The sequence below is a fragment of the Populus alba genome, chromosome 3, assembly GCF_005239225.2.
Source record: "Populus alba chromosome 3, ASM523922v2, whole genome shotgun sequence".
Lineage (NCBI taxonomy): Eukaryota > Viridiplantae > Streptophyta > Magnoliopsida > Malpighiales > Salicaceae > Populus > Populus alba.
Genome location: NC_133286.1, coordinates 15,986,024 through 15,998,914, shown reverse-complemented (window position 1 = coordinate 15,998,914; position 12,891 = coordinate 15,986,024). Strand labels below are relative to the sequence as shown.

The following is a 12,891-nucleotide window of genomic DNA, read 5'->3' as shown; positions in this document are numbered from 1 at the left end:
CTTACTAAATTAAGGCCCTTTAATGAAAGCATCACTAGCCCGATGAGAAATCCTGAGTCTGTTTTGTTGGGGTTTGGCTAGCACGAAGTACCGATTAAGACTCTTCATGATTAATTTCTAATTACGGGTCACTTATTTCAGGAACAGGAGCTCAAGTCATGTTTGATATAACATGATAGATCATGCTAACCTAGTACTAGTACACCTTTAATTTTAAATTTAATGACTATGATTTTGTTGGTATTAATTGAAATATATTATTCGTTTAGATTTTTAGTATCTCTTATTCACTAGCTTCTTTTTCTTTAGAGAGTTTGAGTTGGCATGTTGTTTTTTAAGCTCACTTTTTTCATATGAAAGCATAAAGAGTCTCATCTCATCCCACCCTTCCCTTAATCCCTATAAGTGTCTTTGTTATACTGGGACCTTTTCCTCTTCCTGAAGCAATTAAATTAACACTATAAACACACACGCCACATGTAAAATAAAATAAAATAGGGTCAATTATTAAAAACATTATGTAGTTTGAATGCACCAATATTTTTCACACCTACTTTTTAGAAATTTATACCTTATATTATAATTCTATTTACTGTCATTGATCGTTGTTCAAATTAAAAAACATTAATACTAGGTGACAACTATTATTTTTTTATTGATAAACAACAAAAATTTCTTATTTTTTTCATGTATATTATTCCCAACTATCTTGATCTAAAAAAATAATCGCTGCAACGCCGCATAAATGCGACAACTAGTTGTGTGATGGAATGCCTCAGGTTTTTGTGGTGAGTGTTCTAAGTTATATTTTATGTACTATTATTATTTTGTAGAAGTAAATAAAAAGTACTATAATTATTTTAGGATAATTACAAAACTTTGATGGTAGAAAAACATAGAATGAACCCATTTGCCCGATGATTCTAGCACTTCACTAGCTGTTGTTTCTAATAGATTTGAGAGGAATCATGTTTATGAGTTGTCTATGGCATCTTTTTCTTCTATGAGGAGCGGACATTGTTCATTTGTATTAGGTACACCATCCTCTAGCTCTAGAATTTCAATGAGCACTATGATCAATTAATTGTGGCTATGAGAGATCAGAGTCAAATGATTGAGATGCAGGAGAAAAATGATGAGTTGCTTAGCTTTTTTCCATTTGAAAACAAGTGTAAGAGATCAAAATGATGACCATGCAAGCTATGAGTTTTTCTCCATACCCCCCCACAACTTCGACTATATTTTATGTGATTCAACTGCATTACATATTTATGAGATTTTGTTGTAATTTTAAGAATGTTGAAAGCAAAGTTTTTCAATTCTATTAAGTATCTGGTTAGCATCTATTCATTATGAGTCCGAACTGATTTAATTTTAAATTATTGTAGATTCCATGTTCTATATACTTGTTACATTTTCACATATACATTAAACCTTAAATACTATCTTATATTTGTCAAAGAATTTAATTAATAACAGCTTGTTTGCTTACAGAATTCAGTCTACCTAAAAAAAGGCCACAATGATGAACAAATTAATGAATCTGTAGCTGATAATATTATTTTTTATATATATAAAGAAACGACACACTAAAACTTCCTGGCCTTATTTAAGGCAGGGCATCACTAGTTCCTTCATTCTCATTATAAATGGCCCTTTCTGAATTTTAAAAGTCAATATAAACAATTTGGCTAGATTTTTTTTAAAAAAAGTTTGCATCCTTTAAAAAATTAAACAAAAGCTATGAAAAATATTAACTCTAAATTTTTCTGGTGTTCAAAACTTTCTGTCAACAAACTCAATTAATTAAATAGAGTATGCTGAAATATTAAACTGTTGACATTTTGGAATCGATAAGGAAATTTTACCGTGAAAAGATTATGGAAGAAATCGTTCTTGCTCCAGACAGTGTTTCTGCCTAAAAATCTGGCCAAAAAATAAAAGGTCTGAAAATTGAGTAATTTTGACTTGCTGAGCTTCTCAAGATACAGTATACTGTCTACAGTAGATGGTTTCTTACCACTGATGATGCTAATTAACGCATGCAGAACTTGGATTGCAAAGTGTTTTACATAGAAGAAAGCAAGCTTGCTGCAACTCTAAACAAGAAAAGAAAGAAAAACAGGGAAACTTGAATCCAAAACGCAACAGAACCACACTCCAAAGGGAAACAGAAACAGAAACTCACTAAAAAGACACCGACATTACTACTGGATCGTGCTTTTTGTCTGATGCCAGTGGCTGTTATACTTTAGTCAACTTCTTCCGTCTTGCTCTCCGCTTTTGCTTCTTCCTCCAATGCTGGCATTTGTGCGTCCTCTCCGCCGGTCTCATCTTCATCAATGCTCAGACCCAACTTCAGCATCGTGTGAATCCTTGCCGAAAATGTGTTAGGATCGTCTAGACTGAACCCAGAAGTCAACAGGGCTGTCTCATAGAGCAAAAGCACCAAGTCCTTTACTGATTTGTCATTCTTATCCGCATCGGCTCTCTTTCTCAGTTCCTCCATGATCGGATTGTCTGGGCTGGTCTCCATAATCTTCTTGCTAGACATGCGTCAAAGCTTGAGCTTTCACGATCCTTTCCATGTTAGCACTCCATCCATATTCACCTGTAACCAAACAGCAAGGAGAGTCCACAAGCCTATCAGATATCACTGCTTTCTCCACCATGTCTCCAAGGATTTCCTTGATTTATCTTGCACAAGTTCTCAAAAGACTGCTGCTTATCTTCTTTCTTCCTTCTCATCTTCAACTGTCAGCCCTTCCTTGGTTGCTGACACTAGCTTCTTGCCATCATACTCCTTCAATTGTGACACAACATACTCATCAATGGCATCCACCATGAAAAGAACTTCATACCCTTTCCTCTTGAGCTCACGAGAAATGTTGAGTGGCAGATCATCAAAATCCACAACACCCTTTATAAATCCTAGATATTCAGGAATGAACTCTTCACAGTTATCCATAATGAATACCCTCCTAACATAAAGTTTGATGTTGTTCATTTTCTTCCTTGTTTCGAAGAGATCAAATGGAGCTCTTTTGGGGACAAAAAGGAAGAGGATCCTCCCAATCATTGGTGAGGCTCTTGTAGAAGGAGGCATATTCCTCCTTGCTGACTTCCTCAGGCTTGCGCAACCAAATAGGTTTCTGTTTGTTGATAAGTTCCCATTCATGGATCACTTCTTTTATCTTCTTCTTCTTCTTCTTGGAATCCTTTTCTTTGTTCTCATCAACATCCTCCACATCACCTTCCTCTTCTTTTTCGGTCTCCTCATCTTCATCATCATTAACCTCTTTCTCAACAGTCTTCCCAGTCCACATGTAAATCGGGTAGCTAATGAATTCAGAGTGCTTTCTCACAATGTCCTTCAATCTCCTCTCTTCCAATTACTCCAACTGCACTAGGGTGAGAACAAATTGAATTGATATCGTTACAGGGAAAGAAAATGTATAGATTTAAACCACATTTCAACAAGACATGTATTCAACAAAAAAATTTGAGGCTTGAGCTCTCAAGCTATCATGGTTTTAAATACAGAATCCAAGACCAAACACCGAATATAAAGCTTCTAAGACCAAAATCTCATTCTTGTTAACCACTCTGCTATCCTGGATTGAATAAAATCTCAATCTTGTTAACCACTCTGTTATCCAGAATTCTCTTAATCGCAGGATCTAAAATAAGACTACTGCAAGTTGTTCTAATTGTTACCTGATCATCTTAGAGTGACTTTTGTTCCTCTACCCAAAGGCTCTCCAGCTTGAGACTCCCAAACATAGTGATCATCATTATTGTGCATAGTGGTCACAATCACCTTGTCAGCAACAAGGAAGGCCGAGTAAAAACCAACTCCGAAATGTCCAATAATGCTCACATCAGCCCCAGCCTGTAATACCTCCATGAATTCCTTTGTTCCGGACCTTGCGATTGTACCCAGATTGTTCACCAAATCTAAGATCACAATTACCGGTTCTATTAAAGCTGACCATACAAAGACAAGTACAGAACAAGTTTCAAATTCATCATTTGTGTAATTTAACATTTACCTGCTTTAGTCATGCCAGCTCCGCTGTTAATAATAGGCAGGGTCTTGTTAACCTTGTCAGGGACAAGCTTGCTCTTATCTGTCAAGCTCTCAAATCTTATCCTGTCCGGTGCCTAGAATTAAAACAACAAATTACTCAAATAATTCATTACTCTCGGAATCCAAAATCCCCATCCCTCCTTTTTCTCCCCTCCTTCTGCTACCAAGAACTTAGCATCCCAAGGTCTTAATTAATACAAAACAAAAAAAATTCCTAACACCCACAAAAAAAGTCTGTTTTCTTGATTCCCGTTAGTTAGCAATTCTTTTCTCCAGGAACAACAAAACATGGTTGTAAGAACAACAAAGAAAGGAGAGATTTAGAGTCATTCACTTACATCAGAAGCATTGCTAATGAGTTCACGAAGGAAGATTTCCTTGTTGCTATAAAAGAAGTATTGATTATAAGACCGAGAAGCTGATTTATCTCAGCCTGGAACGCAAACAGCTCAGTGTCTTCCATCTTCACGACTGCCATTTGATGATTCTACAAAACCCAAAATATATATATATATAATAAAAAATAAGAAAACAAGAAATTTACGACTTTGCAGCAAGAAGGTCGCTTTAGTTGGTGATGGAGTAGAGTGGTTTATCGGATTTCGGATGATAATTCTTGAAAGGTAGAGAGGAAACATAAAGCGGTGCTTAATATTTGCATGTCTGTAAGAGAGAAAGGAGTTCTGGTGGCTTCAGTTTTGGAATTCATGTTCCCGGGTTTCGAAACACCTCTTTCCTTTCCTTTGGAAAAACTCATTGTGTTTTGGAATCAGCTGGTTGAAAAGACAAAATTCAGGTTTCGGTGCTTCTTGGCCCAATGATTTGTGTCTCGATTTCGGTAAGATGTTGAGTCCAATCAATTGCTGGTGAGCTGAGACTGCGTTTTTTTCTTTTCTGGATCTGCTTTCCAGAATGTTGAATCTCCTTAGAGTTTTAGAAAGTTGTAATGGGCTTAGCTTAAGCACCAATCCATGATCCAAGGCCATTATAAATTCAAGATCCTCAGCCTGCCCAGAGCAGCTCATAATGCATCAAGCTCACCTTTTTCGTCTCAATCTTATGGCAGAAATTTCTCTCCTTTTTCATTTCTCGTTAGGTTTTTACAGGCTCTCAAAGCTAGGTTCTGTGCAGCATAATGATACTGTTGACTTGAAGATTGGGTCAAAGATAAGCCATTTGCACCCACTACCCAATTATATAAAATTTATGAACAAGATAATAAATAAATAAAATAAAATAAATAAATTTGTGAAAAGTGTAGCTTTAATAAGTGCTAATTCTAAGAAAAAAGTAATAACATGTTTAGAAATGTTTAAAATTGTGATGGTTATTATTTCTTGAAATATTTTTTATTAAAAAATATATTAAAAATATTTTTTATTTTTAAAAATTTATTTTTAACATCATCACATTAAAACTATCTAAAAATATATATATTTTTTAAAAAAATTATTTTGCATCACCCAAATATTCGCTGTATTTGAAATAGTGTTTTGCATCCCTCACACAACAAATTCTCCTTTCAATCAATTTCTCTAGCTGATCTTTCTCAAGAGAGTCAATAAACAATTTATGTGTTATGGATTCTTGGCGTGTGCTAAAATATAAATTTACAGTTGAACACCCGCTTGTCCCTCTCATCCTCTTGTTACTATAAAACGCCTCGTAAGCATCAAAAGTTAATGGGTTGAATAAAACCTTTTTAATAAACTGTCAAAATTTATATTTTGTTAACTTGTAATGATTTGGATTTGTGCTCGCTTTTTGTTCGTGGGTCGGTTTATCAGATCAAACTGAATCCAATCAAACTTTATATACAGAAAAGCAAAGCAATGAGAGAAGATTGGAATCATCTTCTTCTTACTTGCTATCTACAGTCATCCCTTCTCTCTACAAGAAAGCAACGTTCTTCAAACAATATACTATACGAAGCCATTAATGGAGTGTTTTTTGTTTTTTTTTTCCCAGGTAATTACACCGCCCAAGATTATCAACCAAGAAAGCCCAGTTGAGCTAAGTTTATCTGAAGTTTTTTAACAGCTTATGAGTTGAAAATTACAAGGGGTGATCTCATATTGCAGATTCTCTTACGCTATCTGCATTGTCTGATGAAGGCAACCGAGCAATGAATGCCCTGCATCCTCTCCAGCAAACTAAAAGGACGATTTTTTTTTATTTTTTTTGTGTTTTCGCCATTCTCATTAATTGCTATATCATCATCAAAATACGGAGGAAATGCTGAGAATCTGGACAGAGATAGGCGAGGCATGTGCATGGAAAAGCAAAGCAATAGAAGTTGCTATCATGCTTCACCTGCCAAGTAAAAAAGAAACCAGGGCGTGAGGGATTGAGAGGCAAATGCACATAAATCCCATGACCCCGCAACCACCAAATCCATAAAGCAGCGAGTTTATTACTGGTAGATCGATCTGTGGATTTGCTTTGACACTTTCTAGAGCACGCACATGTACAGTGCTTTTAAAGTAATTACTGAAGAGGCCGGTGACCACATATGACCAAGGCAACGGACCGCCATTGATGAACTCCAATTTGTTAATATATATATATATATATATATATATATATATATATAACAAATATATAAACACACACTTGTGTGGTAATGTATTCTACCTGGTCTTCGAAGTACAATTAAGTGTTGTTTTTGCAACCTCAAAAATGTTTTTGGTCAACGAAAGAAGGGCGTATAAAATTTGACCATCTTATTCATTTAAGAGAGACTATATATACTTCTTGGTCTTGCTTAGAAACTATAACGAAGGTGAAGATAGGGAATTAATGACTTGTCTACAATAATTATTGTACATTATTTTCTTTACGGTAGATTATTTTAAAAAACAGACAGACCAATTAATGGGCAATGGGAATTGCATATTTTTAGTCACAGATCTTCACTCCATTGTTAATTCAGCTTCAAATACATGAAATAAAATGATTTATCCACTCAACATGACGTGTCTAATTATTTTACAATGATAAATAAACCAGGTTAATATATATTTTAAATAATTTACTTTACAGCTTCAAATTGTAGTTTAGTGGTTAATATGTAGGTGTAATGCTGTCGCAAGTTTATGATTTAAGAGGGCATAATATTTTCTTCTAAGGCCATGTTTATTTTCCAGAAAGTAGTTTCCGGGAAATCATTTTCCAAACTTTCCCGTGTTTGTTTGTCATTAGAAAAGTTGGTCAACGGAAAACACTTTCCAGTCAATTTCAGTCAAAGAAAAATTTAACTTGGTTTTTAGAAAAATGTTTTCCTTTTAGTTGTGTCTGTTTTCCGGAAAGTGGTTTCTGGAAAATCACTTTCCAAACTTTCTTGTGTTTGTTTGCCAGTAGGAAAGTTAGTTAATGGAAAACACTTTCCAGTAAAAGAAAAATTTGGCTTGGTTTTCAGGAAAGTGTTTCCTGAAAAATTTAGGGGGAAAACACTTTCTGGAAGTTGTGAAAAATTTAGAAATGTCATTATTTGCTGATTATATTAAATTTAATCCTCAAACTTTTGATTGGTATATATATTTTATTTTGAATATTTATTTTTCAATTTCATCTCTTAAAATTTTATTTTTATATTAACTTTGGTCCTTATTTTTATAATTGCTATTTGTTTTTTTCTTATCATATTTTTATTAAAAAAATTTTATCTATTAAATTTGGTCCTCATTAATTTGATCCTCATTCTTTTGATTGTTACTTATTTTAAAAGTAAATGATATCTTTACTAATAAAAACTAAAAAAAAAAAAACAATAAACCAGGGTAATATATATTTTAAATCATTTGATTTACAGCTTATGTATATAATTTGATACAAGGGTTCACATTAAAAATATCTTGGTAGTTTTCGGTTATTTTTTTCTTTCTTAATATGTAAATTTAAATAAAAAAAACTATCATAAAAAAAAAAAAGTCTGATTGAAAAGACCAGCAATTTCGATATAAAAAGAAATGGTCCAAAGATCTCTTAAACAGAAGACGAAAAAAAGAAAGGCTAAAAGCATAGTATGGCCTCCCATAAATAATATTTTTTTTTAATAAAAAAAAATGTTAAGATCTTGAAATGAGGTATTAAAATCCACGGACAAGTGGCATGCTATGACTGGCTGCGAGGCGGCTGGGTGTTAAAACGTAGTAAATCAAACCATTCAAAACTTTCATTTTCTTTCTTTTTCATAGGAAAAAAAAGTTTGAACGTTAGAAAAGAAAAGGTCAGCTTCATTTCACGGACACTCAAACCTCCACAGAAAGCTCCCTGCTTTTTATTCAACTAGGCAACAACGAAACTTTCCATTTTGTTTCTTCTTCTACTCTGAAAAAGAAGACCGAACACAAAGGGAAAAGAAGAGATTTTGCGAGAGAGAAGCTTGGCTTTATGGCTGCTATTAATACCACTAAAGAGTCTAGCAGCTCTGGTTCAACATCAGAGGGAGGAGGAGCTGGTCATCACCATGGGAGTAAAATAAAAGGAGTCTTAACTCATGGAGGTCGTTATGTTCAGTATAATGTTTATGGTAACTTGTTTGAGGTTTCTAGCAAGTATGTCCCTCCTATTAGACCTATTGGTCGTGGTGCTTATGGCATTGTCTGGTAAGTGTTTTCTGTTTCTGGGTTTTTGGGATTTTACTCATTCTTTCATGGTGTGATTTGATATATAACCTCCTCCGTTTTGATCTTTTAATTGCGGTTTTTAACCTATATGGGAAATGGGTTTTGGAGGGTTTTCAGTTATCTTTTTGTTATTGGGTTCTTTTGGTTGTCACTTCCATGGCTATCGAAGCTTTCTTTAATTGATCAGTTGAACTTCTTTTTTATTTATTTTTTCATAAATATGCTTCTTTTATTCAATCTGTGCTTCATGTTGCTGAATTTGAAACTTGGGGTGCATTTGCTGAATTTTTGTTTGTTAATTTATCTCATGCACACAGCTGTTGCTTGTGGGTTATCGATGTTACTTTCTTTAATAGGTTATTTAAGTTTTTTCTCAGTTCGGTATAACTCTTTGTGTTTTCCAGAAAGATCAAGACTTTCCACGGAGGAAAGAGAGGCATTCCCAAAAATAAATAGTACCTAATGTATAATTTTGTGCTTTATTAAAGATCTTGAGAGAATCCGTTGCATTTTTCTCATGATAGTTTCAATTTGTTTCTCTGGGATCATGATGAGTTGTCATTAAGTTTCACGTTCATGCCATGTAGGAGTTGCCAGTTCCATTTATACTTATCGGTGACTATATTGCGTTTTTTCATATCCTTAAGCCATTGTTTCTATGTATGTTATATTTTTCGTGGCTGGAACATAAGTCAGGTATACTTTCTTGTTCCTCCACTTCTCAGAAAGATTTCTTCATGTCCTCCATTCATGAGACCAGTATATTGAGTGGTGGGAAGAGTGGTTTTTAACTTCTTATTGTGCATGCTCTTTTCAGTGCTGCTGTGAATTCAGATACGCATGAGGAAGTTGCTATAAAGAAGATTGGTAATGCATTTGACAACAGAATAGATGCTAAAAGGACACTGAGGGAAATTATGCTTCTCCGACACATGGATCATGAAAATGTAAGCATGTAATTTACCTAGGGTTAAATTCATGGTACTTGTTGGTCACATATGCCTCATCACTTCTTTCTCTTTTACCTATATTATTGTGTTCACTAGTGGTTCTACATTCATCACTCTTCCATATGCCTCGTGTGTTTAGATTTCCACTTCTTTCTTTTCTGCAGGTTATTGCTATCAGGGACATAATACGGCCACCCAAAAAGGAGGCCTTCAATGATGTCTACATTGTTTATGAATTAATGGACACTGATCTTCATCAGATTATTCGTTCTGATCAAGCACTGAATGATGATCATTGTCAGGTATGGCACCAAGAACAGTGTTTAGGCCTTATACCTTGTGACTCTTTTAGTGAAAAACTTGATAGCTTATCTATGTGCTTGCTTGTTGTCTTATTAGATTCTCTGATCACACCTTGGAATCATAAAATTCAAATTTTCTTTCAATAAAGATCATAGCAGCAAGAAAGGAAATAAATGGTACCATGATGATTACTAAAACTTGGGGATTTTATCCCTCAACTTATAGCAGTTTGAAGTGCTTGACTTTGTTTCGAAGAAATTTAATGAGAACAATTCCATATTTAGAATCTCAAAGCAGCCATGATAACTTATAATCTGTATAATATAGGCTTCCACTTCCGTTTCTGGAGCTTCTATGCAAAAAGATGAATGAATGCTTGCATTAACTAAATATCATAACAGTATGAAGTGCTTGGCTCTCTTGTGAAGAAAATTAACGAGAACAATTGAAAATTTAGAATCTTAAAGCAGCCTAACTCATAATCTGTATAAATTTAGGCTTCCATTTCTCTTTCGGGCGCTTCGTTGCAAAAGGTAAATGAATGCTTGCATTGACTAACCTGATGTACATAAACCAGTTTCTTTTGCTTCTTCCTGTTGCTTAGTGTATGCAATGATAAAATAGCTAATGAACTCAAATAACAACGTTATTGACTCTTCAGTCCAGAGTAACTAACAAGAATCCAGCTTAAATAGATGTTGTCGGTAAAAAGTACTCTAAAGTTTAGAGAAAATAAAGCACCTTCATAATGTCCACTTTTACTGTGACAATACGATATTTGAACAGTCATTTGTCAAAATGTTGAACTTGTGTACTGGGACATTACCCATGTCGTCAAAATCTGGAATTTTTATGTTGTAAAATTTGAGTTAATATGTCATGACTTGCTTGAATAAAATTGACTTTGACATTGCATATGGGATTAATAGATTCTCAATGAACCTTTTGCAGTACTTCTTATATCAGTTATTGCGAGGATTGAAATATGTACACTCAGCCAATGTTCTGCATCGTGATCTTAAGCCCAGCAATTTGCTTCTCAATTCAAATTGTGACCTTAAAATTGGAGACTTTGGGTTGGCTAGGACAACATCTGAAACAGATTTCATGACTGAGTATGTGGTCACTCGTTGGTACAGAGCACCGGAGTTGCTCCTTAATTGCTCAGAGTACACTGCTGCAATTGACATTTGGTCTGTTGGTTGCATACTTGGTGAGATTATGACCAGAGAACCTTTATTTCCAGGGAAAGATTATGTTCATCAGCTGAGGCTTATTACAGAGGTATGCCTTTTGGGCCTCATGTGTAGTTAATTTTTGCTGCATCTTCCTTTACACCTTTTATGCACTCTATGATATAGGATCAGTGGTTCAGTCATACTAGATGGAAGGCCAGTCTGGTTTAGTACCCCCCTCAGCCCCTGCCACCTCCTCACTCCTCTATATTTCCTTCCAAGAAATCCTGCTCTGAGTATAGCTTGCCATAATGGTTTTGTTAAGTGACCTTCATACCACTAGTGAACATGAGGCTAGTAATTTATATATACTAGTTGATGTTTACTCTCTTGTTAGATTGATTAGTAATGGATGTGTCGATTTAGACATGAAAATCACCATCAGTGTTCTATATGCGTGGTGGCTTGCAAATAGTCACACATCTCAAGATATTTGATTGCATCGCCTGTAAGATATTTGATTGCATTGTCTGTAAAGAAAACAGATGATTGGTTTTTGACATGGTGTTAGAAACATCATGACATGCACTGATGATTCTAGCCTGTGGTGCTGCTAAATTCTTATTCCAGAAAAGAACAGCACATATCTCTTGATTGTTTTAATTGTGACAAAACTGAGGAAGAGAACTTGTTTATTTATTTAGTGTTCACTAACAACCATCAATTCATTCCTTTTATTTTTGTTTAAAGTTGATAGGTTCACCCGATGATGCTAGCCTTGGCTTTCTGCGAAGTAATAATGCCCGAAGATATGTTAGACAGCTTCCACAATACAAAAAGCAAAATTTCTCGGCTAGGTTTCCCAATATGTCTCCAGGAGCTGTTGATCTACTGGAGAAAATGCTTGTGTTTGATCCCAATAACCGCATCACTGGTATAAAGATAGAGTTCAAATTTTACTTGAGACATTTTTAAGTAGCGGCTTGTAGTTCGAGCCCTTTTTGTTTTTTCCTTCACTCTTAGATGGTCACGCTTCTTCATGTGTTTGCAGTCGATGAGGCTCTTTGTCACTCATACGTGTCATCTCTCCATGACATCAATGATGAGCCTGTCTGCCCCAGGCCTTTTCATTTTGATTTTGAGCACCCATCATGTACTGAAGAGCACATCAAAGAGCTCATCTGGAGGGAATCAGTGAAGTTCAATCCGGATCTACCCTGTTAGGAGAAAAGGATTATGCTGAAAGATGTTGGGAAATGGAATAGCTTCTTCTTGGGAATGTCCTCCATTCATCATTTTCTCGAGAATACGAACACCACATTCTTAGAACCTAAAAGCTGAACTTATTTAATGATCACGAAGTTAGCATAACTTCTGACACATTTGGGTGCTTATATAAAATGTTAATGCCTGAAGTGCATTGTAAAAAGTAGAATTGATTATCGTGAGTACTAGAATTTGGGGATTTGATCTAAGGAGCAAAGCAAGGATCATGTGTTGTATGATCATATGATGGATCCAGTATCTATTTTTTCCCCTTTATGATTCTCCAATAAAATCGAGATGTTAATAAAAACTGTTTGTTTTACATTTTTGCCGTGTTTTGTAAACCATGCTGATGTTTGCTTGTTTCTTGGTGAACTTGGGTGTTGAACTTGCTGCAGAGCAAGCTGGGGTTGAGTGCTTAAAATTTTTGTAGATGTTCTTTTCTCCTAGGACTGGTACTTTGTTCTTTTTCAGTGAAT

General features: G+C 34.9%; 1 protein-coding gene and 1 pseudogene across 1 annotated transcript; one reads left to right on the top strand and one right to left on the bottom strand.

Moving 5' to 3' along the window:
• Window positions 1-1,947: 1,947 nt before the first annotated feature.
• Window positions 1,948-4,920, bottom strand: LOC118028431 (heat shock protein 83-like; annotated as a pseudogene).
• Window positions 4,921-8,281: 3,361 nt separating this feature from the next.
• LOC118028433 (mitogen-activated protein kinase homolog MMK2) lies at window positions 8,282-12,736 on the top strand. Its single transcript, XM_035031998.2, has 6 exons — window positions 8,282-8,697; window positions 9,536-9,665; window positions 9,833-9,970; window positions 10,923-11,255; window positions 11,897-12,080; window positions 12,198-12,736. The coding sequence occupies exons 1-6, from the start codon at window positions 8,483-8,485 to the stop codon at window positions 12,368-12,370; spliced, it is 1,173 nt and encodes a 390-aa protein (XP_034887889.1). The 5' UTR covers window positions 8,282-8,482; the 3' UTR covers window positions 12,371-12,736.
• Window positions 12,737-12,891: the final 155 nt, after the last annotated feature.

What these genes read in the sequence shown, in the direction of transcription:
- LOC118028433 (XM_035031998.2), top strand. Translation starts at nt 8,483, where the DNA reads ATGGCTGCTATTAATACCACTAAAGAGTCTAGCAGCTCTGGTTCAACA. An exon ending in TGAATGATGATCATTGTCAG is followed by an intron (nt 9,971 to 10,922) that starts GTATGGCACCAA and finishes AACCTTTTGCAG; the next exon opens with TACTTCTTATATCAGTTATT. An exon ending in TCCCAATAACCGCATCACTG is followed by an intron (nt 12,081 to 12,197) that starts GTATAAAGATAG and finishes ATGTGTTTGCAG; the next exon opens with TCGATGAGGCTCTTTGTCAC.